This window comes from Gallinula chloropus (assembly GCF_964237585.1).
Source record: "Gallinula chloropus genome assembly, chromosome: 17".
Taxonomy (NCBI): Eukaryota; Metazoa; Chordata; class Aves; order Gruiformes; family Rallidae; genus Gallinula; species Gallinula chloropus.
Window position 1 is genome coordinate 11,410,320 of NC_140102.1, and position 24,147 is coordinate 11,434,466.

General features: G+C 51.3%; 2 protein-coding genes across 3 annotated transcripts in view; one reads left to right on the forward strand and one right to left on the reverse strand.

Moving 5' to 3' along the window:
• The first annotated feature begins 1,770 nt into the window (after window positions 1-1,770).
• PIK3IP1 (phosphoinositide-3-kinase interacting protein 1) lies at window positions 1,771-8,395 on the forward strand. Its single transcript, XM_084271967.1, has 6 exons — window positions 1,771-1,872; window positions 2,077-2,193; window positions 2,317-2,436; window positions 4,275-4,460; window positions 4,595-4,673; window positions 6,726-8,395. Exons 1-6 carry the CDS (start codon window positions 1,785-1,787, stop codon window positions 6,931-6,933), a joined length of 798 nt encoding a protein of 265 aa, XP_084128093.1. The 5' UTR covers window positions 1,771-1,784; the 3' UTR covers window positions 6,934-8,395.
• A 788-nt stretch (window positions 8,396-9,183) lies between these two features.
• LIMK2 (LIM domain kinase 2) overlaps window positions 9,184-24,147 on the reverse strand; it is a gene marked incomplete at its 5' end in the record, with an annotated part of 30,453 nt that continues 15,489 nt past the window's right edge. For both annotated transcript variants that reach the window (XM_084271965.1, XM_084271966.1), the window contains 13 exons: window positions 9,184-11,177; window positions 11,644-11,801; window positions 13,870-13,925; window positions 15,235-15,409; window positions 16,218-16,283; window positions 16,465-16,521; window positions 16,791-16,922; window positions 17,649-17,735; window positions 20,176-20,362; window positions 21,076-21,272; window positions 22,167-22,272; window positions 22,734-22,922; window positions 23,138-23,247. In XM_084271965.1, the coding sequence (XP_084128091.1) occupies window positions 11,021-11,177; window positions 11,644-11,801; window positions 13,870-13,925; window positions 15,235-15,409; window positions 16,218-16,283; window positions 16,465-16,521; window positions 16,791-16,922; window positions 17,649-17,735; window positions 20,176-20,362; window positions 21,076-21,272; window positions 22,167-22,272; window positions 22,734-22,922; window positions 23,138-23,247 (1,677 nt within the window). In that variant the 3' untranslated portion in view covers window positions 9,184-11,020. The remainder of the gene's footprint in view (window positions 11,178-11,643; window positions 11,802-13,869; window positions 13,926-15,234; window positions 15,410-16,217; window positions 16,284-16,464; window positions 16,522-16,790; window positions 16,923-17,648; window positions 17,736-20,175; window positions 20,363-21,075; window positions 21,273-22,166; window positions 22,273-22,733; window positions 22,923-23,137; window positions 23,248-24,147) is intronic.

Sequence of the window (24,147 nt, forward strand, 5' to 3'; positions counted from 1 at the left end):
CAGAAGGCCTGATTTAATAGCCCTTAGTAAAAATTCTTTGCTCCAGTTAGCCTTGGCTTCACAGAGGGTAACTGGAGAGCATGAGGAACGCAGCAACCGGGTGTCTGTGCAGACAATGAGCCTAACGTCATAAAGCAGACATCTTAGCTGGGGATGCTGGTCAGGACTGACACACATGGTTTTGGTTCTTTTGTAGCCTGGCTGCAGTTTTTTAATCTGACATTATTAAACTAAATCTGCTGTAGTGTTAAACCGTATTGTTAAAGCGTGAGGCAGACACAAGTGCTAAGGTTTATGGTTTTACATTCAGTGGTGGTGCTGCTTAATTGACTTGTTTTCCTCATTCCCCCTCTCTCAGGCTGGCACATCTGGGTTTTTGTGGCTCAGTTGCAGACTGAATGCAGCAGGCAACTCAGCTGTAAAGGGTTAAAGTGTGCATGACCTGCTAAGAGAAGGGCAAAAGTTGGGCTGGATCAGCACCTGTAGCTGGTGCTGGGTTGGGAGTGGAAGGGAAGGACTGCTGCTCCAGCCAGCACTGCCCCAAAACCTGACTCATTGACACTGAATACAACGTACAGCTTCCTGGCACAGAAATACTTCTCACGTGTTCAGTGTTTTCATCTCAAAGCACTTTAAAAGAAGGGAACTTCCATGTGCTCTTCTGAGAAGGGAGGTTTGATTGTAGCTCATGTAACAGAAAGGAAGGGAACACGCAAAGACATGAAGCAGACAGATTGGCCAAGGTCAGGAGGAGCTCTGTGGGAAAGCCAGAAATAGCACCCTGCACTGCAGGCCTGTGCCTTGGCTACAGCCCCATCACTTGGCCTTGGCCACCTTTGAGAGCTCGTTGTCCAACAGGACCACGTATTCAGCTGCTTGTTTTTCACTGGTGTAAAATAGAAACCTTGCTGATGACTCCAGCTGCTTGTGCAGAGTCGCTGGCAGTGCAGCATCTGAATGCCTCTGCCTGTTCGGAAACAACTATCTATTGTCATCCATTCCAATGTCTGCAGAGGCTCTATCATGGTGGCTGGGTGCCTGCAATATAATTACTGTAAAGCATTTTGGGGCTGTTTACCTTGGGTTTTTTACAAGCAGGCACAGCTCTTAAGAGTTCGTGGAGCCAAAGGAAAGCAATCGATTACCAGGGTTGAGAATGTAAACCTCTACTGTGGAGGTTCGTGGTGGCGTGTGCCCCCCTCCCACAGGGTCTCTCAGAGACTCCAAAGGAAGAAGCAGGGTAGGGGGGCTTAGTCCTTCGTGGTAGTTCTCTAGGGGAGTGAGGAATTTTAGGTCCCTGAAGACAAACGCTTTCCCTGCCACCATCAACAGTTCAAGCCTAGTTCCCTGTCGGGAATTACGTCCCAAGAATTTCCCGCAGCTGCAGCAGCCAGGCCCGGAGCTGGGCTTCGGGAACGTGTCCCATGTTCCTCCCGAGCCAAACGGCCCCCGCGGTACCGAGCACCCATCGCTGCGCCTGGTCCCTCTGCGGACGCGGCAGCCCAGCAGCAGGTTCCCGGCAGCCCCGACCCGAGCCCTGCCCCGCGGAGGCCGCCCCTTTCCCTCCCGGAGCTCCCCGACGAGGCCGGGAGCCGCCGGGGGGCGGGCGGCGGCGGCAGCGTTAGGACCCGGCGGCGGCGGCTGCGGGGCGGGGGGGGGGAAGCGCAGCCGGGCGGTTGTTTACCGGGGAGGGGAGAGCCGAGGCAGGTCTCGCCGCGGCGCCGAGCAGCGGAGCCGAGCAGCGCGGCCGGGCTGGCGGCGGCTCTTCGTCCTCCGTGCCGAGGATGCTGCGCGGGGACCCGCGGCGGGCAGCGGCGCTGGGCGCCGTGCTGCTGGGCTCGCTGCTGCTGGCGGCCGCCCGGGGCGCCGAGGGTGAGTGCGGCCGGACTGCTCCGGGGGGGCACGGCCCGGCTTTGTTGTGGGGGGACAAAGGCCGGTCTCGGGGGGGGAGACACCCTGGGGAGGGCAGCGGGGAACGTGGCCGGCCCCGCATCCGCGGGGGTCGCGCAGGGGAGCGGCCCGGGCGGGCGGGGGCTGCCCGGCCCTCCCTTATGGACCGGCCTCGTCTCTCCGCAGAGTGCCTCCGCGGCAACGGCACATCCTACCGCGGAAGCCGGCAGGTGGCTGCCGACGGTGCCCCGTGCCTCAACTGGCTGGCGGTGTGGACCGGCTTCGGCGCCGCGCTCTCGGCAGGTGGGTCCGGGGGTCGGGGCGCGGAGCGGGGGGGGGGCGGAGGGAGACGGCCGTGGGGGGTTTCGGGGGAGCGGGGTGCCGAGACCGCGGCGATCCCCGCGCTGACGGCTCGGTACCCTCCAGCAGTCGCGGAGGACCACAACAGCTGTAGAAACCCGGACGGCGACGCCGCGCCCTGGTGCTACATCCAAGGCACCGCCGGGGTCCCCGAACGGAGACCCTGCGACATCGCCCAGTGCTCAGGTAGGAGCTACCGCCGCCGGACCCCCTTCCCCTCCTGCTCTCCCCGGGGCTTTGCCCTCCCCGCCCCGCTTCCTGCTGCCGGGGGCCGGGTTTGGCAGTAGGGTGGGGTCCCCCCTGCACACAAACAAGCCGGGCCTATGGCTGCGCCCGCTGCTCTCCCCCAGGAACAGCGTGTACCCGCGGCTTGCTTGGAGCGCTCCCCTGTGTGTGCACATCTGCCTCACAGCTGTGCCGTGCTCCGCCCCTGGAGCTTTTGCGTTAGTGCCTGAAAAGGCCTGTGCGCGGCCTTGCGTGTCGGCCCGGCCCGGCCCCCTTGCGAGGCGCTATGGGGCTCCCCTCGCAGTGTCGCGGGGGGCTGAGGTCTGGGAGCTGGGGAGATGTTGGTAGGCCGTTACTGTGGGGCGTGTTACTGCCGTCTGAACAAGTGTCTTGCTGCTAAATGAGTACCAGGGTGAATTTGGGTACAGGTGGGAGGAAGAACTTGGAGAAAATGAGAACTGAAGGGACAACGGTTAAGAAACAGAAAATCCCAAACGCTGGATTCCTCCTGGATGGTCAGGGTGGGAAACGGTTTGCTAAGAGAAAAGCTGTAGCAGGAGCCAGTTTCAGGGAGAGGAGGTGTCTGTATTGACTGAGGCCAGAGGGTTTTTTAACTGTTGCTTATTTCTGAGCCCCTTAAGGGTTATGCACTCCACTGTCCCCCGTGATTGCTGTCCTTGCATGGAAACACTTTGCCCCTTCAATTTGCTTCTCTGTTGCCTTCTTTTCCTTAAAAATGAAGCAAAATAAATGTTTTGCTCCCAAGATCCTTACTCAAATCAGTCATGTAGCTTTGGGATTGGGACAGTTACCTGACCTATCAGCCTGTACACTATTTGCATGTTTAAAGGGTTTATCACAGAGCAAGAACCATTTATTCTACCCATGTCCTGCAGCTCCCCTCAGGTCAGCTTCTCTGGCCGACCCTTTGAAAAGTAACTGCAGCACAGGAGCCCCAACGTCCCGTTTCTGACTCCCTTTCTGTACTTCCATTTCACATTCCACTGGGGACTCAAAATGGCTGCAGATAGAAAATCCACAGAGTTATTGCCAGCTGTGGGGTGAGAGCCAGGGCCTCGGGTGGAGAGGGTTTTCAGGTGTGGATGCATACTGTGCTTGGTGTTTCCAAAAATGTGTGCTTCTTGCTTTAGGACAGGTAACAGATACAATCCTTGCACTCTCACAGCTGTACTTACACTAGCCAGTGGCTGTGCTGCCTGAAGGGTTGCTCTGACTTAGCCTGTCCATTATGCTAAAGGAGTTTGCTACACTGCTGGGAAGAAGGGCTGGGTGAGAAGAATGTCCCCAGGTCATTCTCACACCAGCTGGAGTCTCCTTCCATCAAACCTTCCTGTGTCAGGGAGATTGAAGCAGAAGGGAGATAAATAGGCTCCTGGGAGATTTGGGGTAGAGATTCTCATCATCTTGTTCTTGTCTGTTCAGCATGATTGAAGCTGCAGCCTGTGTATCGATCTGTACACTAAATGAAGTCATTGTGCATGCCCTGGACTTACGCCCTGAACCTGGGTTTCGTTTTGCTGTCTGACTTGTCTCATCTGTGGTGGTGCTTTGCACTCTTAAAATAGGCTCATGTTGAAGGAAAGTGGGGGGAGCAGTACATTTCTGTCTGCCTTGGTAGGATTTCTGGCAGCAACTTGAGAGGGAACCAGTGTTTGTCAGTGCATGTTGAAGGCGGTGCAGTGATACCAGTCTAGATCTGTCCCACTCACAAGGCACGTGTTGTTTTGAAGTATGCATCAATGCTGTGTATTTAGTATGCCTTTTTTCCCTCTCAACAGATGCCACAGCTGCCACAGCTCCAGTCCCTACAGCAGAAGTTGGCACTTCTCAGGAAGTCGACCAGGTGTTTGAGCCAGCGGATACCTTGCCCTCCCGGAGCGAGGCAGCCGCTGTGCAGCCCGTCATTGGGATCAGCCAGAGAGTGCAGATGAACTCCAAAGAAAAGAAGGACTTGGGGACACTAGGTACAAACCCAGGATCATGTGATGGATCCATTCCTGTAGCTCTGGCAGGACAGATTTGTTCTGAGGCTCAGAAAACAGCGCTATAGTTAGATCTACTGCCTCTAATTTTGTCTCTTTCCTTTCTCTCCTCACAGGCTATGTGCTGGGGCTGATCATGATGGTGATAATCATTGCCATCGGAGCCGGCATTGTCCTGGGATACATCTATAAGAGGTCAGTGGTTTTTCTCCTTTGTCCAAAGCCACCGTAGGTGTGAAGCAATGTATGTAGAGCAGGAATGTCTGAGCACCTGCAGACCCACTCATGTTTTCATGAAAAAGCAGACAGAGGCATGTTTTAATGTGGCACATTGTGTAAGAGTTTTGCTTGGCACACGAGGACAGAACTATTTAAGACTTAATCCCATTCTTCTCCATTTCACCCATCAGTGTGCCCTCTGTCCCATGTAAAGTTTCAAGCTGCTCTCTTTGGGTTGGGGGAGTGTGTGTGTTTGTCTGTGTGTGTGTGCATGTTATGCCTTGATGTGGCTTTCTCAGGTGATTCCAAGGGGGCTGAATTTTATGTAAGAGCTGCAGAGAGCAGATCCCAGGTGCCATCACAGGAAGTTCTTGTGATCAGGAGACCAGCCCTTCTAGCAGGCCACCTGTTACCCTGGTTTCTCTGGTCTAACTAACTTTAGAAGAAAAACAATTGGCAAATTGTTTGCCACTGGTGCATTGCGTCCTGTGAAGCTGAATATCAACCAACGTTTTATTTTGTCAAAGAAAGTTTGTTTTGCCAAAGCTCCTGTATACTTAAAGGTCACTTTTGCTTCACACTTAAGCTATGATTTGTTCAGCCACTGCACTGTGTTGGGCAGAAATGTTTCAGCAGCTCCACAGGGTTTGAAGTTTGAGGTAATCGCAGGCAGCTTGGTTGTTAGAGACAGGGCAGGCTTGACAAACAGCAGTGAATGTAGCTGCTGCAAGTGAAGGGCCCCGGCTCCCTCCTCTGGGAGGGCTTGTTCTGTCTTTTGGCTGTTTGACAGCAGTCTGACACAACCAAGCAGAAGAAGCCCTTTCCCAAGCTGGGACATGTCCTTATGTAAGTGTTTATAATAAATGCCGACAGAAAAAACCCAGAGGGAGGAGTGTTACATAAGGGCCAAAACACAGAGCGCCGCTTGTCGAGGAATCTGATTTGAGGTGTCACTTCAGAGAATGCTGTCTTGTGTGCTGGCAGGAACAGCAGCCACTGCTGCACGCTCGTAGGCAGCTCTGAAAAGCAGCCAAAATGCTTATGTGCTGACAGGAAACCCCAGCAACTCTGCCTGGTGGGGATCACGAGCCCCAGGAGGAGCGATCAGGGCCTGTCCCACCTTGCTTCTGTCTTATGGGAAGAAGCAACAGACCGGTGTTGAGCTTTGTCCATATGCAGCTTTGCTGCCTCAGTCCCAGCTTGCTCACTGGAGGGCTGCAGTGCAGGTTTTATATCTCTCTCTCTCTCTCTCTTGCCTTGCTCTTAAAATCGGGTGTGCAAGCTGGCAGGATCGGGGAGGTGTGGTGAGAAACCTTTAATCGGTTTAGTAGGCTTGGGTACACACAGCGTTTCTGGAGACAACATGCCATTAATGCCATCCATTTTTAAAGCCAGGCAGTTCTTCCTGAGTACAGATTACAGGGGTGTTGCCTCCCTTAGCAACAGGCTGAAAAGTGAGGTAGATTTGTGGTATCAGGCTGCTAGCTGCAGCAGCAGGGGGCAGGGCCAGCTCTGAGGTAAGCTTTACTGCTTTCAGGAACAGCTTCAGTTGCTACTTAGGTTTGTTGGGTGCAATAAAGGACAGGCCCTGTCACCACCTCTGGTATTTGTTTCTATCAGATGAGGCACGTTGCAGAAGCTCTTTCCCACAGCAGTGGGCTCTGCCCTGTCTCACCGCTCCCCTGGGCCTGCACTGGGCAGTGCTGTGGGGCTGCTCAGGAAACATTTGGCAGCTCCATGGTTTGAAGGAGAAGCCTGGCTTTACAGTCATCGTTCAGCTGGAGCGATGTCAGTGAACAAGCCAGTCTGAGGGAGGGACAGATCCCCCCTGACTCCCTGTTTTTTGAAGATGGGGTCCTCTGCTTACAGGAGGGAATTGGTTCTGTCCCTTTGTGTACAGCTGAAGCAAACATTTCCTAAAGAGCAGGGTCCCTTCTTTCCTGCTACGTCACCGTTACCCAGACTGCCCCCAAGCAGTGGCTCTCACCCCCTGCACACACAGACATGTTCTGGTTCTTTCTGCTCCAGGGGGAAGGACCTGAAGGAGAAGCACGAACAGAAAGTTCATGAGCGTGAAATGCAGCGCATCACACTGCCCCTCTCAGCCTTCACCAACCCTGCCTGTGAGCTTGTGGATGAGAACACAATTGTGGTGCACACCAACCAGACGCCTGTGGAGGACACAAACGAGGGCAGTGGCCCTCTCATGGGGCAGGCGGGTACCCCTGGAGCCTGAGCAGCTCGGGCAGGAGCGGTACAGGCTGAGCAAAGCCCCCAGCTTCCCACTGCGAGCGCGGGGGTTGCGTGTGTTCATTTCTATTTTGTTTTCTTTTTTGATGAAAGCCAGAGGAAAGTGATGCAGAGGGACAGAGCAACGGGCTATTCATCACAATCTGTGTGAGGGGCACCAGTCAGTGCATGACCAGCTGGGGAACTGGTGTGGTGGACCCTGGTGCTTCATCCCACCTATCTCCATGGCATTCCCAGGAGCTGGGGGGGGATGATGGGCCAGGCTCACAACTGGCCACAGATCCCATAGCCCAGAGTGTGGTCTTGGCTTCCTCTTTTTTTCTGTTCCTTCCCTATTTAATGGTGTGCACTGTTACTTAAATTTCAGCCTGGAACCCCAGGAGGGAGCAGTACTGCAGGGACTGAGGGGAGCTTCACGTCAGACTTAGCTAGATAATTACACTCTGATTATAGTTCCTGCCTTTTTGCTTTACTGGCTGAGAGCTGGAGAACTGTCCAGAATCCTGCTACTGAATCAGGTTAGGGTTTTTTTTTCCAAGGAAGAGTTTATTTTAGGGATGGCTTTGGCCAGGAACAGCATGGAAATTTGGAAAAAGCAGTTTCAACTTGGAAAAGCTCTTCTCAAGCTCTTGACAAATCCAGGTCTTCCAGGGCTGAGGCCACATCTCTGTTCCCCTGTGGTGCTATATGCACAGCCACAGTCATAGGTGTCCAGGTGGTCTGTGCCTCCTGCTTGCTTACACAGTTCAGGAGACCGAAGGCCAGCGCTAGATAGCTGTGGAGTGAAGAAAGCAAACTGCCCTTCAGTTACCTAGAGCAGGCTGAGCGCTGAGGACAGCAAACATCCTCTTCTGGACTGCCTTGGCTAGTCAGAAGGAGTGGCAGAGTGGCCAGGCCAGCTTGTGGAGGTCACCCTGGCCCTGACGCAGCAGCTCTTGGTGTAAGGGCAGCGCAGCTGTTCTTGGAAGATCCTGAAGCTCCGGCAGGGCTCCTGGCCCAGCCTCCTTCACACACACTGAGCTTGTGCAGTGAGATTGCTTGCCTGCAGAGCCTGGCCCTAGCCACAGGCTCTGGAACAACTCTCCTGAGCCGCTCCAGGGGTCGGAGGGGATGGTTGCTGCAGCGTCTCCCACTCGGCACCCAGGCAAGGCCAGTTCAGGGAAACACCCGTCCCCGCCTGGGGGGCTCCAAGCCATTCAAGTAAGTTTTCTAGCCATCTGCTTTATAGCTGGGGCCGAGCAGGGAGCAGCACTTGGCAGCAGGGGGTTTAGTGTTAAATGTTTGATTCAGAGAAAGGGAAATGTTTTATTTTTAAATGCCTTTGAATACTGTTTCTTTGTAAAATGTTTTAAATACCTCATTATAAGAAGGTGCAGACTGTGCTACCTTGTATTAAAGCTTAAAAAAAAAGACAAAGGCTCTGTGGACTCGTGTGGACCGTGGCTCAAGCCCTACATCCCTCCTGCCAGAGCAGCAGCCTGGCACCTGTTGCAGACTCCAATTTGATGAGAAGGGAAGATGCTGCTTCAGTGTGCCCAGCCCAAAGGTAAATCCCTACGAGCAGTGCCTCCACTGTGGGCATGGAGCTTGTCTCCTCCCTGCCAGCAGCTTGTCTTGGCCTGGGACAGGGTTCCTGAAAAGCAGCTGTGGGTGTGTGAGCTGTGCTGACTAAGCAGCTGGCCCGTGGGAGGACGCTCTCTGTTACAGCCCCTTCCTGCCCTGACACAGGTCAGTTCTGCTTCAGTGCTGCTCTGTCCCTCGGGGCCTTGGGCTGGCGAGCAGCACAGCAGGTTACAGGGGCACTGACACAACTACCATCGTTGCCTTAACAAGTGCCCCATGAACTACATATTTCAGAGTAGAGGGTTCCAAGAACACACTGTGTTTTTACACTGGTGAGAGAGGCTCCATGATCTGCTGAATGCTGTCCACCCTTTAAAGGAAACACAAAGCCAACAAGAAACCAACATAAAACCGCCAACAGAACACAACTTCTCCCCTCTCCATCATGCCAGGTAAGTAGTACTACAGAGCACTTGTGTCTGTGTAGTTCTGAAAGTGGGTCAGAGCCCTTTGGCTCAAGGGGAGGAGGGGGGAAGTTCCAGGTGATACCCTACCTGTGCAGTTTCAGTGTTGCTGTTTTGTGACAATAGCAACCTGAGAAAGTCATGGTAACAAAGAGAGAACACAGTCTTGTTTTCATAGCATACCTTTACTGCTTTTTAATTTAGTTAGAACATGGAGCTGTGCAAATCACAGTTCATAAACCCCACCCACAGATCACCCAGGACTCTCCCCCCTTCTGGGACCCCCCCTCACAAACCAGCCTGGGAGGGGGAAAGAAAGGGCAAATCCTATTAACGTTCCTGAATCCACTGGACCCAAGTTTAGAGGCTCCTCCACTGACTCACAGCACATGGGAGTCCCCAGTGTTTCTAAAACATCACTACAGATTAAAACCACGCCCCCCCCACACCCCCCTTTTGTCAGGTGATGGCTGGTCCCGTGTTATTTTACATAATACTTTAAACTTGTGGGAAGGGGGAGGAAATAAAGGTAACAGCAAAGACTAACACCAGTTCCCCACCAGGAAGGGATTGGGGGGGGGGGGGGGGGGGGGGGAGAAAGGAGCACACTAAAAATCCAGTTAAACCAAGATGTTTGTGAAACTTAAGAGCAGGACTTGAGCCAGCTTTTTGTTCAGTTCTGCCAACCATGTGAGCTACTACAGCAGCAGCCTGCTTCCTTCTCTCACAGAGGGAGGAAGAGAAGTGCTGGCAGACAATACGCCCCCAGCCACTTCCCAATGACTCCAAGCCCTTTTTTCTCCCCAAAACCAGGGAATGACCCTGAGGAAAGTTTCCACTTGGAGAATCAGCTCAGGTGCTGTAGCAGCAGCTGCCAGAAGGACCTTCAAAGGGAGCAACTTGCACAGCCTGCAGAAAAGGATGAGGTAATGGCAACTGAACTACTAGTTCTGCAGCTGCCACCCCTGGGAGGATGGGGCATTCTCCAGCACTTTCCTGTTGGTGACAAGTCTGTCCTTTAAGTAGCCTTGGGCCTGTCCCCCTTTGCCATTGTCCACATCATACAAAGTCTAAGCCACTTCAGACCTTCAGCTTTCTGAAGAGCACCTTCTACCATCCTCTCTGTCACCTCACATCCACAGGCTGAGAGCTCAAGCAGCTTCAGCTCTCCAGGGATGTCCCAACACCAGTGCCTAGTGCAGTTCTACACCCAGTCAGGTTCAAATGCTCTCACTTAGGTTAAGGTTCTTGGACCCACAATCTTGCTGTGCAGGCTCTGGGGCTGAAGATGTTCAAGTGGCTCAATCGCTGCCTGCCTTGTTTGCCATCAGGAGGGGCAAGCAGAGCTCAGTCTTAGTGTTTCTAGGCAGGCTTTTGGAGGTATTCAGAGACAGGAGAGGAAAAAACCCACAAAACCAAAACAAGTCACACATGCTTCCCCACAGCCAAGGTATTTCAGGAGAGCTGCTCAGCTCCTGGGGCTCTTGGCTCCCTCCTGTGATGCACACAGAGGCCAGAATCTGGTGGGTTTTTTGGGGAAACACATGCACAAACACACACACACTGTCCTGGTGGGGCCTTTCGCTGGATGCCCAGTGTCCCCAGCTTTCTGAGCAGGGTAGTCTGTGGGAGAAGCAGTTCCAGAAGTGCTGGTCCTTGCCCAGGAGAGGCTCCTATAGCAATTCCCTCCCTGGCAGACAGGCCAGGGTGGCTTCACAGCTTGCAGCCAAGTTCTAAGGCACCACAGTAAAGAAGCCTGAAAAGGCTAGAGAAACAGTTCTCAGGCCAGAAAAACCAATAGTGTTGAGCAGCTTTCCAGGTGCAGTTGGCAGGAAACAGCCTGTTTTTTTGCTTCTGAAACATGCCAGAAATCCACAGTGACTCAGGACGCCCAAGAGAAGGGGTGTTGGGTGGGGAGAGAGAGGCAATGCAGCGAACGCGCGGCGTGGTGCCCCGTTAATGCCCTGGAAGTGGCTGAAGTGCATCTCCCTCCCTGTCACTCATCTCAACTCCAGTGGAAGTGGTGCAGGCAGCAGGACCAGCTGGCTAGGTTGTGTCTTCAGGTAGTTTGTCACGGGTCAGTCCATACTGCACACTCACGTTGTGGTCCAGCTCCTCCAGCTCAGATGGAAGGGGGATGGCAAGCTCTCCCAGGTAGAGAGAGAGAGCTTCAAAGCAATCTTCCAGCTTGGAAAAAGGGGGCCTAGAAGCAGCAGTGAGGAAACGTGAGTAGGAAAGAGGAAACAGAACAGCACCTGTAAAGTCTGGGCCAGTTCTCCATCCAGGCCTGTGCACAGAGGCACAAGCAGGGACACGATCCCTCCCTACTCAGTTGTAGCTACTGAAGTTATGAGTTTCACAACTGCAATCAAAGGAAGCATTCACATTTCACAGCTGCTGCCAAGGTCTGTCCCTACGTTTTGTACATGAGAAACCCTGAACAATCACTCTTCGTTTACTCTCTCTGTCCTGGAAATAGTTCCAGAGCCCTCTACCCTGTACAGCAGTGTCTCTCCCTCCCACACTGAGCAGTAGTCTCTCCTCATGTGGAAGCCTTTCACAGGCTGGAAGAAAGCCCTTGTCCACCCTCTGTGCTGAGCAATCCTTCCACCAAGGGGAACTGACACAGCCTCCAGGCTTACAAAGCGTTCTCCAGACCCCAAACCTACCTGCTCTCTGGTTCCAGTCTGCAGCAAATGGCAGCCAGAGGGAAAAAGGCTGGAGGACAGTCAGCAGGAACAAATTTCTCCCAGAACAACTTGACATTAAGGCCAAAATCCAGTGTGCGTGGGAGACAGTCTGGGTCAGCATAAACCTGGCCGATGATCTAGGGAGAAAGGAGAGCAGTGCTTCAGTACAGGCAACAGTTCCAGAGTGTTAACTGACAGGGATACTCAGCATCAGGTAGAGCATTAGGGTGAAAGGGAAAGAGCAAAGCACTGCACAGAGACAAACTTCATGTCAACTTTTTCAAGACCTGGCCATGTGGCCACTGCTGTGAAGGAAGGCCCACACGCCTTCTCTCTCCCCAGGCAACCTCTGTGAGAAGATACAGGATGATGTGCAGCACCCAGAGAGCTCCACACTGGATCAGCTACTGTGCTGTATGCTGTTTGGGATGATGCAGACCCTCCTGATCACAGGTCATCAACATAGAATCACAGACTGGGCTGGGTTGGAAGGGACCCCGAGGATCACAGAGCTCCAACCCCTCTGCCACAGGCAGGGCCACCAACCTCCAGGCCTGGAGCTACACAAGGTTGCCCAGGGCCCCATCCAACCTGGCCTTGAACACCCCCAGGGATGGGGCACCCACCCCCTCTCTGGGCAGCCGGTTCCAGCCCCTCACCACTCTCTGTAAAAAACTTCCCCTTAATATCTAATCTAAACGTTCCCTCCTTCAGCTTCAGTCCACCCCCCTTGTCCTGCCATTATCTGCCCTTTTTAAAAGTTGATTCCCCTACATGACCTGCCTCACCATCCCACCAAAGCCCCTCTGCCTACACAGCCAGTCCTAAACAGTGCTGTGAGTGAAGTCCACAGCACCACAAACTCTGAGCTGCTGTTACTGGCAGATATAACCCCACCCACAGCCAGGGGGTAGGGTGGACAGAAGAACCACGGCCAATGCCCAGGAGGCTGCAGGCAGGGAAGGGCTGGGTGGATCTGAGAAGCCCTGCCCCAGCACTGTAAGTCCCAGCACTCTTGGCCTCCAGCACCAGGAGACTCAGTGTAGTAGGAGGGAAGGAACCCACAGCAGGGAGCTGTGGGGAGACCCGGGCACAGACACAGTCAGTGTTAATACAGACTCTCATGTGGGGAGGAGCATTATGTTTAAAGCCTCCCTGGGTGTCACAAGAAAGGGTGTTGGGTTTATTTACGTCAGTAACTCAGCAGGACAACCACTTCCTGCAGCCAGACACTGGCACGCCCACTATGTACTCTGGCAGGGTAACTTCCTCACCTGGTTCAGTGTGTAACTCCTTTTTTTAGCATCTTCATTTTGGCAACAAGGAAAGTTGTCCATATCCCTCTGCCCCTTTGTCTTGCCTTTTCCCAGATGAAACAACTGGTTCACTCCTGCACAGAGATTTTTCAAGTTCCAAACTCTCTCACTCACACCCACAACAGGCTCCGAGAGGAGGGCCCAGCATAAACACAGCTCCAGCTGTGGCCACAAAGATTTCTGCACAGATATCTTCTCTCTCCACTTCTTTCAAATGCTGAAGATGAAACTCTGACAGTCCCTCCAGTACCCCTGTAACTGCTGTTGTCGCTGTACCTGGAAATACCCCATGGTCACCTGCATTTCCACTCTCTCTCAGACCTTTTAAACTGAACATGGCTGCAGCTTCTGAGTGCTGCTCTCTGCTGCAAGGACAGAAAAGCCTCTGCACTGGCTCAGAGAAACTGAGCCAACAGATTTTAGGGTGCAAACTTGATTAATCAACCTGCAAAGAGGTTTCAGTTTCCCCTTCTTTGAAATGCCATCCACAGTGCAGGCCTGGAGTCTGCTGAGATTATACAGCTGATTTTCTGTTGCCTCATTAGAAGAGCAAAGAAAAAAAAAAAGCATCCTGGTTTTAGGGAATACATTTACTCTCAAATGGATATCAGGGCTCAACCAGAACTCAGTGGACTTTCTACAGCTTCTCTCAGTCCAGGAGGAACCTCTGTTATTTCTTTCAGTCCAGGAAGAAACCAAGACCAAAATGTTACAAGACAGTTATCTTCTTTGAGGGAAGAGCAGCAGGGTGAGCTTGTACTCCCAGCCTAATTCACTGTCCTCTTCAGTCACACACTGCACACACAGAGAGAACTGATAAAATGTATGTGAGGAGAAAGGCAATGGGGAAGAAATCCACTAGAGATGCCATGTGATGTCCTCATCTTACCTCACAGAGAACAATCCCAAATGAAAAGATGTCCACTGTCTCATCGTAGCTCTGTCCTGCAGGAAACAGAAGACATTCAGCTCAGAGAGACAGGTCCCCATTCCAGGAGCTGCCAGCCCAAGGCTTAAACTAGGCCTATTCCCTGGAGGGCTCTAAAATGGGAGCCAAATCTGGGCTTAAATCTGGGCAGGGTCAGTTGCCCCAGGATATGAAAGGACAACCCAGGGAAGCTCAGGTCTGAGCAAACACCAGGGATAACTATGGGTGGCTTCTGCCCATTCCCACTGATGGCTGTTCCAGTGTGACTGCAGCGTGCTGAGCTGCTGTTCATCTCCCCCAGCAGCCAGGGAGTGCCCAGTCCCTGCTGCAGTCCCTGCAGGGATAATAAATTACACACCAGCAGCACTCTGAAGCTCCAGCACAGCATTATTGCCTTACAGACACGCCCTCCCAAGCCAGGATCTGGTAAACAGCCCTGGCTTTCAGAGGTGATGTCACACTATGCTCTTGCTGTTGTCTTCACAAATGCCAGGTCTGAGAGAGGCTCTAAGAAGCAGCCTCAGACTCTAGTGGGGCCTGTAAGCCTTGAGAGAAGGAAAACAGAACAACACACAAGAAAGCAACATGGAGAAGAGTTCAGTTTGGGGAGAGGAGCCAAATCATCCCTTCCCTGGTGGACTAGACTCCTTCCTTGGTGCTGGTGCCGATAGCACAGCCAGCCAAGCTGCCCAACCTGGACAGACAGACCTGAACATCAGGAGGAAACTGTAACCACTGTACTTCTCCCTTACCTCAACTCCTGCAGGGACAGCTTTTCCCCTAAGGGATGTAGTTCATCCTTAATGCAATTGAGAGCTGCATGCCAAAAACCAGAGTTCCCTGCACCTGGACAACTCCCACCCCAATCCTGAGGCTTCAGCAAACCTGGCAGGAGATGGCTGCACCTACACAGCACACGCAAGCCTCACCCTGGAGTTTAATGACTCCCTGTGTCAAGGGCGGTTCCAAAGCATGAGGCTGTAACAGAAACTGATCTCAGGTTCAATCTTATCTCAGGCCTCTTTTGCCCTCCCTGTTACCTGGATCATGGCAAGTTTAGGTCTGTTGCCCTTCTGAAGAATCCTGCTGTCAAGCCAGAAACATGACCTGGGCTGGTACAAAGGCTGATCAGGTCAGGTACTGCAAGAGGAGTGCAGCTAGGGTATCTGGGTGTATAAATAAGCTTGCTTATTAGCAGGTCTAAAACCACAGGCTCTAATCAGTTTGATTGTTCCTAGGGCCCAGAAGCTTTCAGTAATCCTGTCATCTCTACACCTTGTCGCAGGCTGTCTCCTCACCTGCCCCCTGGTATCATCAGTATCTTACCGTTCAGCATCTCTGGGGCCATCCAGTAGGGGTTGCCAACCACCGTGTAGCGCTTCTTCCTGTCGCTCTTGCGCAGGGTCCGTTTCTTGGCAGATGCTTTCTCCAGGGTGGGCTTCTTCCTCTCCTCCACAATCAGCCGGGACAGCCCGAAGTCGGCCACCACCACCGTCTTATCCTACGCAAGGGATTCGGTACAAGCCACTGATTCCTCTCAGCTCCCTTCAAGGAGCAAAGAGGCTGCGACTCCTGTGCACTTTCAGCTCCACTGTAAGGACAACTGTCAAGGTTTCCTATGGCCAGGTGAGTGCAGCAAGTTGTCTTGACAGATGTGAGACACCCGATTCACAATCCCAACTCATCATTTCCTCTCTTTATTGTCTTATTTCCTGGGTGGTGGCTAACCTGCTAAATCCCATCAACTTGGCTACATTTGCCAGGGCAAACCTGGACCTTTCCTATTCTACCTGGCTGGGAACTACCTTAGGCTTTCATCCTGGGTCGTTTGAAGCTGACACACTCTAATCTTCCACTCCAGCCAAGTGAACAAGGGCAAGGCTTGAGGGAATGAAGCTACCCAGAACTCTTGTGCCCAAGCATTCCAAAAAGAGAGAGCACACACATCTGCACACACACACATGCACTTGGCCAAGAAAGAAAAGTCATCAGGTGGTTAGAAGCAGCAGCTGTGGAGAATGTTTTATGGTTGAGATAAGGAACAGAGCTGTACTAACTCTAGTAACCTGATTGTTAATAGGAGACACTACCACAGGAAAGGAAGTGAGAGAACACAATGGAGAGATGGTGAAAGCCAGATCAGCCTGGAAAGCCCTATGTGAAGATGAAGCTCCTTTGCTGGGGCACTAAGAGCCTCTCTGAAATCAGTTCCACCCTGACAGAGGAGGGAACCTTATGTGGAGAAAACCAAGGGAAGGAAATGACAAGGAGGGGAGCAGCATGCTGTGGGGAACAGAGGTGTAGCTCACCAACTTGATTAGGCAATTGTGTGAATTCAGGTCTCTGTGAATGATGCACATGGAGTGCAAGTAAGCCTGGAAACAGAGGGAGAAAACTTGGTGTTAGGGGTTCCCAGGCGAGTAGGTCCCTTCACATTTACAGACCCTTAACAACTGGTTGCTAGTAGTCAGAGAGCATCCACAACCCCTTGTACTCCACCCTGCTGAAGCAGCTAACCCTGAAGGTTTGTCTGTGACAAAGGGACAGTCCACTCACCATTCCGGAGGCAATTCCTTTGGCAAAGCTGACCTTCTGCTGCCAGGGAAACGGATCCTGAAAGACAAGTCCTCAATGGTCAGGGACTGTCTCACCAGCCAGCTGGTGACAGCAAGTCCTCTGCAACATGGACTCTTGCAGCAGTCAGAAAAACCATACAGCCCCAGGAAGAAGGTGCTTCTTGCCTCGGCCCCCACCCAGCTATGAAGCAGCTTTTCTACACAGCTCCAGAAGAGGAGACTAACAACAGGCACCACAAAGCTGGTGCAGCCAACAACACACTGCCATCCTCATGGAGTAGAGTTCCACCAGGCTTCCATACTCACTGCATTGCGTAGGAAGTCCTTCAGGGTGCCCCCCTCAATGTACTCAGTGAGGAGATTCAGCTTCTTGTCCTTGTACAGTACACCAATGAACTTCAGCACGTTGGGGTGATCCAGGCTGCGCATCACTTTCACCTGGGAAGCAGAGACATCCCGCCCCAGAGAAAAGAATGGAACAAGTCCTGATGGATCCTCTCTGTGGTGAGAAACACCCCAATGCTGGAGGTCGCCTCCAGGCATGACCAAGTGTGCCCAAACCCCAACCTTAAGGCAGGCAATTAACTGTTGCCTCTTCATTATCATGCTGGGCAGTTAACCTGATCTTGGTCTTTAAGAAAAGTACCCTTGTGCTTGGCTAACTGAGCTTTCCAAGGGAGCTATCCAGTCTGTATTCCAGGTGTCAGGGCTGGAATAGCAGCATCAGGCCTTTAGGGAGCTGCCTTTAAGCTAAACTGGACTCTGAAAAACATGTCAGCAGCCACCAAGGAAACAGTTAAGCTTAAATACTGCAGGAGCCTTACACATCTTACAGGTACTGGCCCTCACCATTTGTATTTATGCACAAGGCTCAAGGGAGAAATCCTTTAGGTATTGCACAGCTCAATTTGCCTCAGACTCGGGCTGCTTTTTATCACTGAAAAATTAATGAACTGGGAGCTGAAGCCACATCTATTGCTCAGTGTGAGTCACGCTTCACTGCGGCAAACGCTCAGCTGATGGTGGCTTCTCCCTGTGTGATGTCTCCCTCCTCACTGCCTTGATTCCTACCAGGTTGCTGGCATGATCACTCTCTCTGGAGAAGATGGAAGAGAGTTCTACCACACTACTGGCTCAGAAGCTTTTCAATAATCTTGGTCCTACCTCTGTCAGGAAAGTCTTCTGTGTTTCCTCATCACAGCGAATCAGCTCCTTCATCACCATCACCTTTCCTGTTGCCTTGTGAGTCACCTGGTGGAAACAGAAATCACAACTACAGACAAGGTTCAAGAACACATAGCACCAATGCTCTCACAACTCTTCTGAAAGAGGGGTAACATTGCCCTCCATCCAGAGGGGAATCTGAACCCAGGGATCTGCAGAAAACTGCATAGAATTTCTCCTTTCAGAATTCCACAAAGATTCTGTAAATGAAACAGAAACTACTTAAAGCTGACAGAGGAAAATACACCAAGAGATCAACAGCATCCCAAGAACCAGAGCTGAAGTCTCCATTCTAGGTGGCATAGGGCTGAGCATGCACATGGGCAGTCAGAGCTTCTGAAGGCATCAGTCCATACTTGTGCTCACCTCAAGTTCCCTTGCAGAAAGGACTTGCCCAGCGTGCCGCTCACGTTTTGTACACAGACCCCAAGACATTCTGTATCAGTGAAGGAATCAATGTTCACTTGTACCAGAAACCAAACCCAACACCCCCAAACTACATCACTGCGTGCTTTGGTTTCATGGGGACTCCAAAAGCCTGGTGGTTTCTGAAGAGATTATCAAACTTACTCCTGTGCAAGCACTGGGATGTGCAGGCTGTTTGGTTAGGGCAGGAAGCAGTTGTTTCACCATGCTCCTTGGGAGCAGCGTATTGCTACCTGCAGGGAATGTCCCAGGTTCTTGGCAAACACACACAAATCCACCATAAACATCAGGGCATAAATTTCCTGGCTTTCAACATGGAAAGCATTTCCAGTTCCTCAGGAGCTATTTGCCTGTATCCAACTTCTTCCTGGCATTTTGCTGTGTTCCTAGAGGTTTCTTTTAACCAGCTCTGCCTTGCTTGCATGAGGCACAGGAGTGAATGAACGGTCCAAATTCTGATGAGCAGGTCTTGAGAGGAAACCCTCTCTGCTTCAGGTGCTTAACTCAGACAGCTCAGTCTCCCCAGGATCTCCAGGTAGCTAACAACTGCCTTCTAAGAACAGAAGGGAACTAGTCTGACCAGAGACAGTCCTTGTTGCACCAAAACCAGTCAGTCTGAAATTCCAGAAAGGTGTCTCTCTTTTGGCCCACATCCTTCAAAATAAAAAGCCTGTCAGAAACCCTCCAGAACTGTAATGTAGACAGCAGGACCCAGTTACAGTATTTAGGAAGCTTATGAGCTCTTGCAAACACTGTGGCACCCTAGTGCTGTTTGGAACCGTGGGACATAGCAAGGCTGAGAGAGGTGGGATATCAATGCATGGAATAACAACAGAAGCAAGAGCACAATATTCCCACCTGAAATCCAGCATCCATATGCAAGTAGCGAGCCAGGGAACACTACACATTTCAGCCAGGGACATGAAAGCCAGGGACATCTAATACCCAGAGATAAGGGGAATGAAGAGACAAAGACAAGGCAAGGCTAGGTGGAATTCTTAAGCTGCCATACCAGCAAAACTGAAACTAGTGTCATAATGAAACTCCAAGAGGGCAACTTGAACTCCCAGAGCATGCACCAGAACAGGATGGCTGCTGGATAATTTGAGCAGAAAAGAAATGCCTTTGTGCCATTAACTGTGGGGACACAGATGACAAAAGCATGCAACAGGAAAAGTTCAGCTTACCTGGACCTGTTATTTCTCTATGAGCAGAGGAGAAGAGAAACATGCTCATTAGTATGGATCAAAAGTATTGGGTTTGTAGTACTGATTTGCCACCTCCCATGGAAGCATGAGATGAATGTGGTGGCTGGGCAGCTGAAGTTTTTACAGGTGTAAGGAGAGAAGTCCCATAACATGGTAAATAGCAATCTGAGTGCTGAGGAGCTCACAGCACCTTGGTAAAGCAGAGGAAAATGCCCCCCACGATGCTGTCAAGGAGGCCAGGCCAGGAGCTACTGAAGCACCTCCAGTCAAGACCACAGAGCTTAAATACAAGAGAATTGCTACTATTGGAGATTCTGATTGAGAGTCATGCAAGACCTGACAACTAACACGAGGCCGACAAGCCACTGAGGCTCTGCTGGGGGTTCAGAGATGGTCACTACATCAGCCTGGCAAACCCCCAAGCACGCCACACTAAGGGTGGGTGAGAAGTGCTGTACTGGGGAGCTGCATACACCTCTTCATCAGAAAGATGCTCATACAAGAAAGCTTAGCTCATTCCCCACTCTCCCCACCTCACCCAGGTGGCTGCAGGGACACAGGTGCTCTGGAGCTCTAAATCTGACTCAGGAGATGAGTGTGGACGGACAAGGTTGAGGTTCATAGGGGACAGAGTGAAAACCACATGCAGCCAGAGACATGCATGGTCAGGGAATGAAAGAGAGAAATGGATCTCACTGAACAGACCAGGTGAGTTCCAAAACCAATCGCTATCAGCGGGGCAAAAGGCCTCTGAGCCAGCGGTGAAGGACCCCGAGACAGGCAGACATCTCTACAATCAATGTAAAGGATGAACATTAGGGCATCTCCCTCACCTTGATTGCTTGTCCAAAAAATCCTTTCCCTAGTACTTCTCCATGAATCAGGTCACAGGGCCGGAAGATTTGCTGGGAGCAGCTAGAAGAGGAACGCAGGGATTCAGAACGACTGATGTCGCGGCTCAGCAGGAGCGGTTCTTTTGGAGAGCTGGGACCAGGAGACTTCGAAATGCTGTTACTTCTCCTGGAAAACAAATGAGACAAGAAGATCAGGAGAAGCTGCTAGGAAACTTTTGGTCCAACATATCCCATCCTTAACTCCTGAGGGGCCAGTTTCTAGACATGCTTCAGTGCTCTTCATCTCTCACAAGCCAGATGCTCTCCCAGCACTGTGGAAGCTCTTTACAAACCCAGAGCAGCTTCCAAGTGAGAGCTGCCTAACACCACTTCTGCACTTCAGGAGCTCTGAAAAAAGGAGGAGGAAGCTGTGAAGACACAGCTCTCACTATCTCTAAACAAAGATCAACATACTGGTAAATGACTGAACGAGCAATTGAGTGCTCCAGTCTAGGAAGAGAAGGTTTTTCCCAAATCCCAGGTCTCAGCCATTTAAGTCCCTTTTAGGGACACATTCTTCCTCAGCCATTTAAGGGTGGTAAAAATCTGAGCTTTGCATTTTCTAACTGTAAAACTTGGTAGCTTTTCTATATTAAAAGCAGAGCTCCTTGTTTTTATTAAGGCAAGTTTGCCATCCTGAAAAAGAACAGGCAGTGTACACATCAACAGCAAAACCTAAAGCTCTCTGCTGCTTCGCCCATGGTTTGTACCAGGCTCACATCAGGGAAGAGTCACGTCTCCATAGGCATTTGCAATGGCAGGGCCCAGGCACAGAGCAGCCCTGCCAGGTAGCACAGGCAAAGGCAGGCTAGGTCAGAGGCAGCACTTCCAGGTCTTTACCTGAGGGATCGCCGTCGGAGCGTTCCTTCCAGGTTCTCCTTGATGTCCAGAGGAGAGAGGGAGCGTGGGGAAATGGGCGGCTTTATGTGGGTGGGCAGGCGGGAGTCCAAGCGCAGCCTGTCTAAGCGCTGCGAGACAGGGTCGTGCTCTATCAGCAGCTGAAGCGTCTGGCTTGTCTTGCGGATCAAGTCCTCCACCTGCAATCAAACCAAGAGACAGGATGGTAGCAGACAGGAGGAATGCAAATGAAAGGAGCTGGAGGAGACAGAGCAGAATGCCCCCCAGGAATCAAGAGTAGAGAGCTCAGTGAGATCACTCCATAGTTGTGGTTTAGTTGCACACACCACAGCTGTCTACCAGACAAATCAAGCTAGCAATGCAGAAGTTCCTTATGCTATCCAAATCCTCCTCTTTCTGGTCAGTTCCAAGTGACCAAACACTTTTATTTTTTTCTCTGAGAAGTGTTCAAAAACCACACAAGTTTCCATCCTGAACAGTGCTGGAAAACACAGCTTTGCAAAAGCTACATGGAGATTCATCTGAGACATGTCTGTTGTGCTCCTGATGTTCTCTTCAGCACCAACAGTATATAAAACCCTTTGACAGTGAAGGTAACGGTGGTCTCGCTGCCCTCTTGCGGAATCACCTGATACCTGTATAAAGCACTTGTAAATACTGACATCAAATACTTATCTTGCAATGGGAAAAACTCATTCCTAGGATCAGCTGAGCATTTGTCTATTAGCAGTTGCCTCTCAAAGGATCAGAACAGAGGACTTCCCTAGCAACACATGAAGAGTCTTCTCAGCCTCTCTGTGCTCTGAGATATCACAGCCCTGCACTTCTCATTACCTCCCTTTGCATTGGAATGTCACGACATCAGAACTGCATCTGATTTGCATTTCCATCTGTTACGTTTTTCTCTTCAGCTGGAGGGGGTAGCAAAGCTTGTCTTCGTGTTTATTCCTACTGTCAGCACAAGTACTACAGGTGTACACACACTGTATGTAGGGTGGGAGAACAGTGCCGAGAAACAGAAAAGCTGTAGGAAGGCAGATGAGAAGGAGGCTTCAGAACAGAACTCTACCCACCTCCTCCACCTGTAACGTACGGATAGGAGCTCCGTTAATCTCCAGGATACGATCTGCAGGGTGGATGGCGTTTCGGACATCTGGGCTGATGTGCATCCTGTTAACTCTAAACATGGGAATTATAGTGTGTGTGTGAAGTCAAGTTTATCCAAAATTATATATATAAAATACCTGATCTTTGATGCTTCCCTTCATATTGGTATTTTGAAATAAAGCAACACTAATCTACCAACACGGGCAGCACCCAACAGACCAAGCACGTTGGTCTGAGCTGGTCTGGGCAGAGCTCTTCATTTGCCCAGTGGCAAAAAATATTAGTCCGTTACAATTCTCCAAATGTTCTGTGTTTGGTGAAGGAGACAGCACTGAGAAATAACATTACAAGCTAAGGTCATCACAGGAGTGAAATGGAGACCAAGCACAAATGGCTGGTAGCCAACATGTGTCCCTGCTGAGCCGAGACAAATCCCCTCGGCAGTTAAAGCAGCTGGAGGCCAGCAGCGCTGCAGAGTATGCAACGTCTCTCTCTGCAGACATGGACTTTGCACACAACCTGGACATACTCACTCTTTCACCTGGACTCCAGTGGCATAGCTGGAGCAGCCACCTTCAACGGACACGGAGAACCCCCTCTTGCCATCAGTAGCTGCCGGCATGGAGATGAGAGTCAGCGTGTAAGGCAGCTGCTCACGCAGGGACTCAGTGGAATGTTTTTCTATCATCGGCGTCAGCACAATCTGGTTATGGCATTTTCCACTGAAAGAAGTGAAGAAACTCATGGCAATGTCCTGTCCTTCCTTGCCAAACTCATGTATCTAGGTTCTCTCATTCACCATAGGCTATATAGTTTTTGTCCTCCCTCCCAAAGCAGCTTGCTGGCATTCCTTAGTGCAGCATTCAGCTGAACCACAGTGAGCCAGCTAAACACAGCAGGGAGCAATTCTGGGGCCAAGCACACAGCTCTGTCTTACCAGTAGAGTGTGGAATGCTGCACCAGTGCGTACGTGTCCCCATCTTCAATGATCACTTTGCAGCTCATACAAGCAAAGCACTCGGGGTGATACTTGTATTCGCCAGCCACCTACAGACAGAAAAGGGAGTAGCTTAGTAGGCCAAAAATCCACCAGCACAGGCAGCTACTGCTTTCCTCTCTGGTTAACATGTTGGGTTCAGATCTCAGAGCCAGCTGGCTGCTGTGTTAGCCCAATCTACCCTTCCCGAACCCCATCCTCAGCACCTTGTTTGCAAAACTTCTCCGAATCAAACATGTCAACATGCAAAGCAAAGCCTGCGTCCCAGGAACCTCTGCTATATTTGGCAGCTCCTCAACTATCAAAAATAGCTGATAGTCTGCTGCAGACTAGTAAACAAGATATTAAACCTTCCTGTTCAGTTGCTTTTGGCAAGATAGCTAACGTTACGCCTGAATTAATAAAGCTGAGAGGGCTGTTTTTCCCCCCCTCCTTTTTTGGCAGGCAGTCATTGCACTAATTCAGATACTTCACCAGCCAGCTGACAGGGAAAAAAAAGCAAGCTGAGACTGAGACATCAAAATACCTTTAAAGAATATTTTTATTCATTGATCTGTTTTTCTGTTTTCCCTTATTGACAGTATTCTGCAAACACTTTTGCAGGCAATGAGAAATTGTCTGCACGTTTCTCAGCACCTCCCTTCGAGGCAGCAACCACGTCACTGAGGACCATGCTGCTTTCATTTAGAAATATAATGGTCAGGTTTCATTCTCGACAGATTTAAAGGTTAAACACTTCCAAGGCTGTGCCAAGGAGGGGAACATTTAGGTGAGCCTCATATTGTCCAGGCAGAGTTCAATGTTTCAAAGCAATTTGGGCTGATGCTACTTCAAGATACCATGAACCAGAAAACCAAGCTGGCCACAGTCCAGGTGGGATTTGGATGACTTCCCCAAAGCCAGAACCTGCTGCTTACCCTGAGCTGAGAGGTTTGACTCTGCAGTGCACA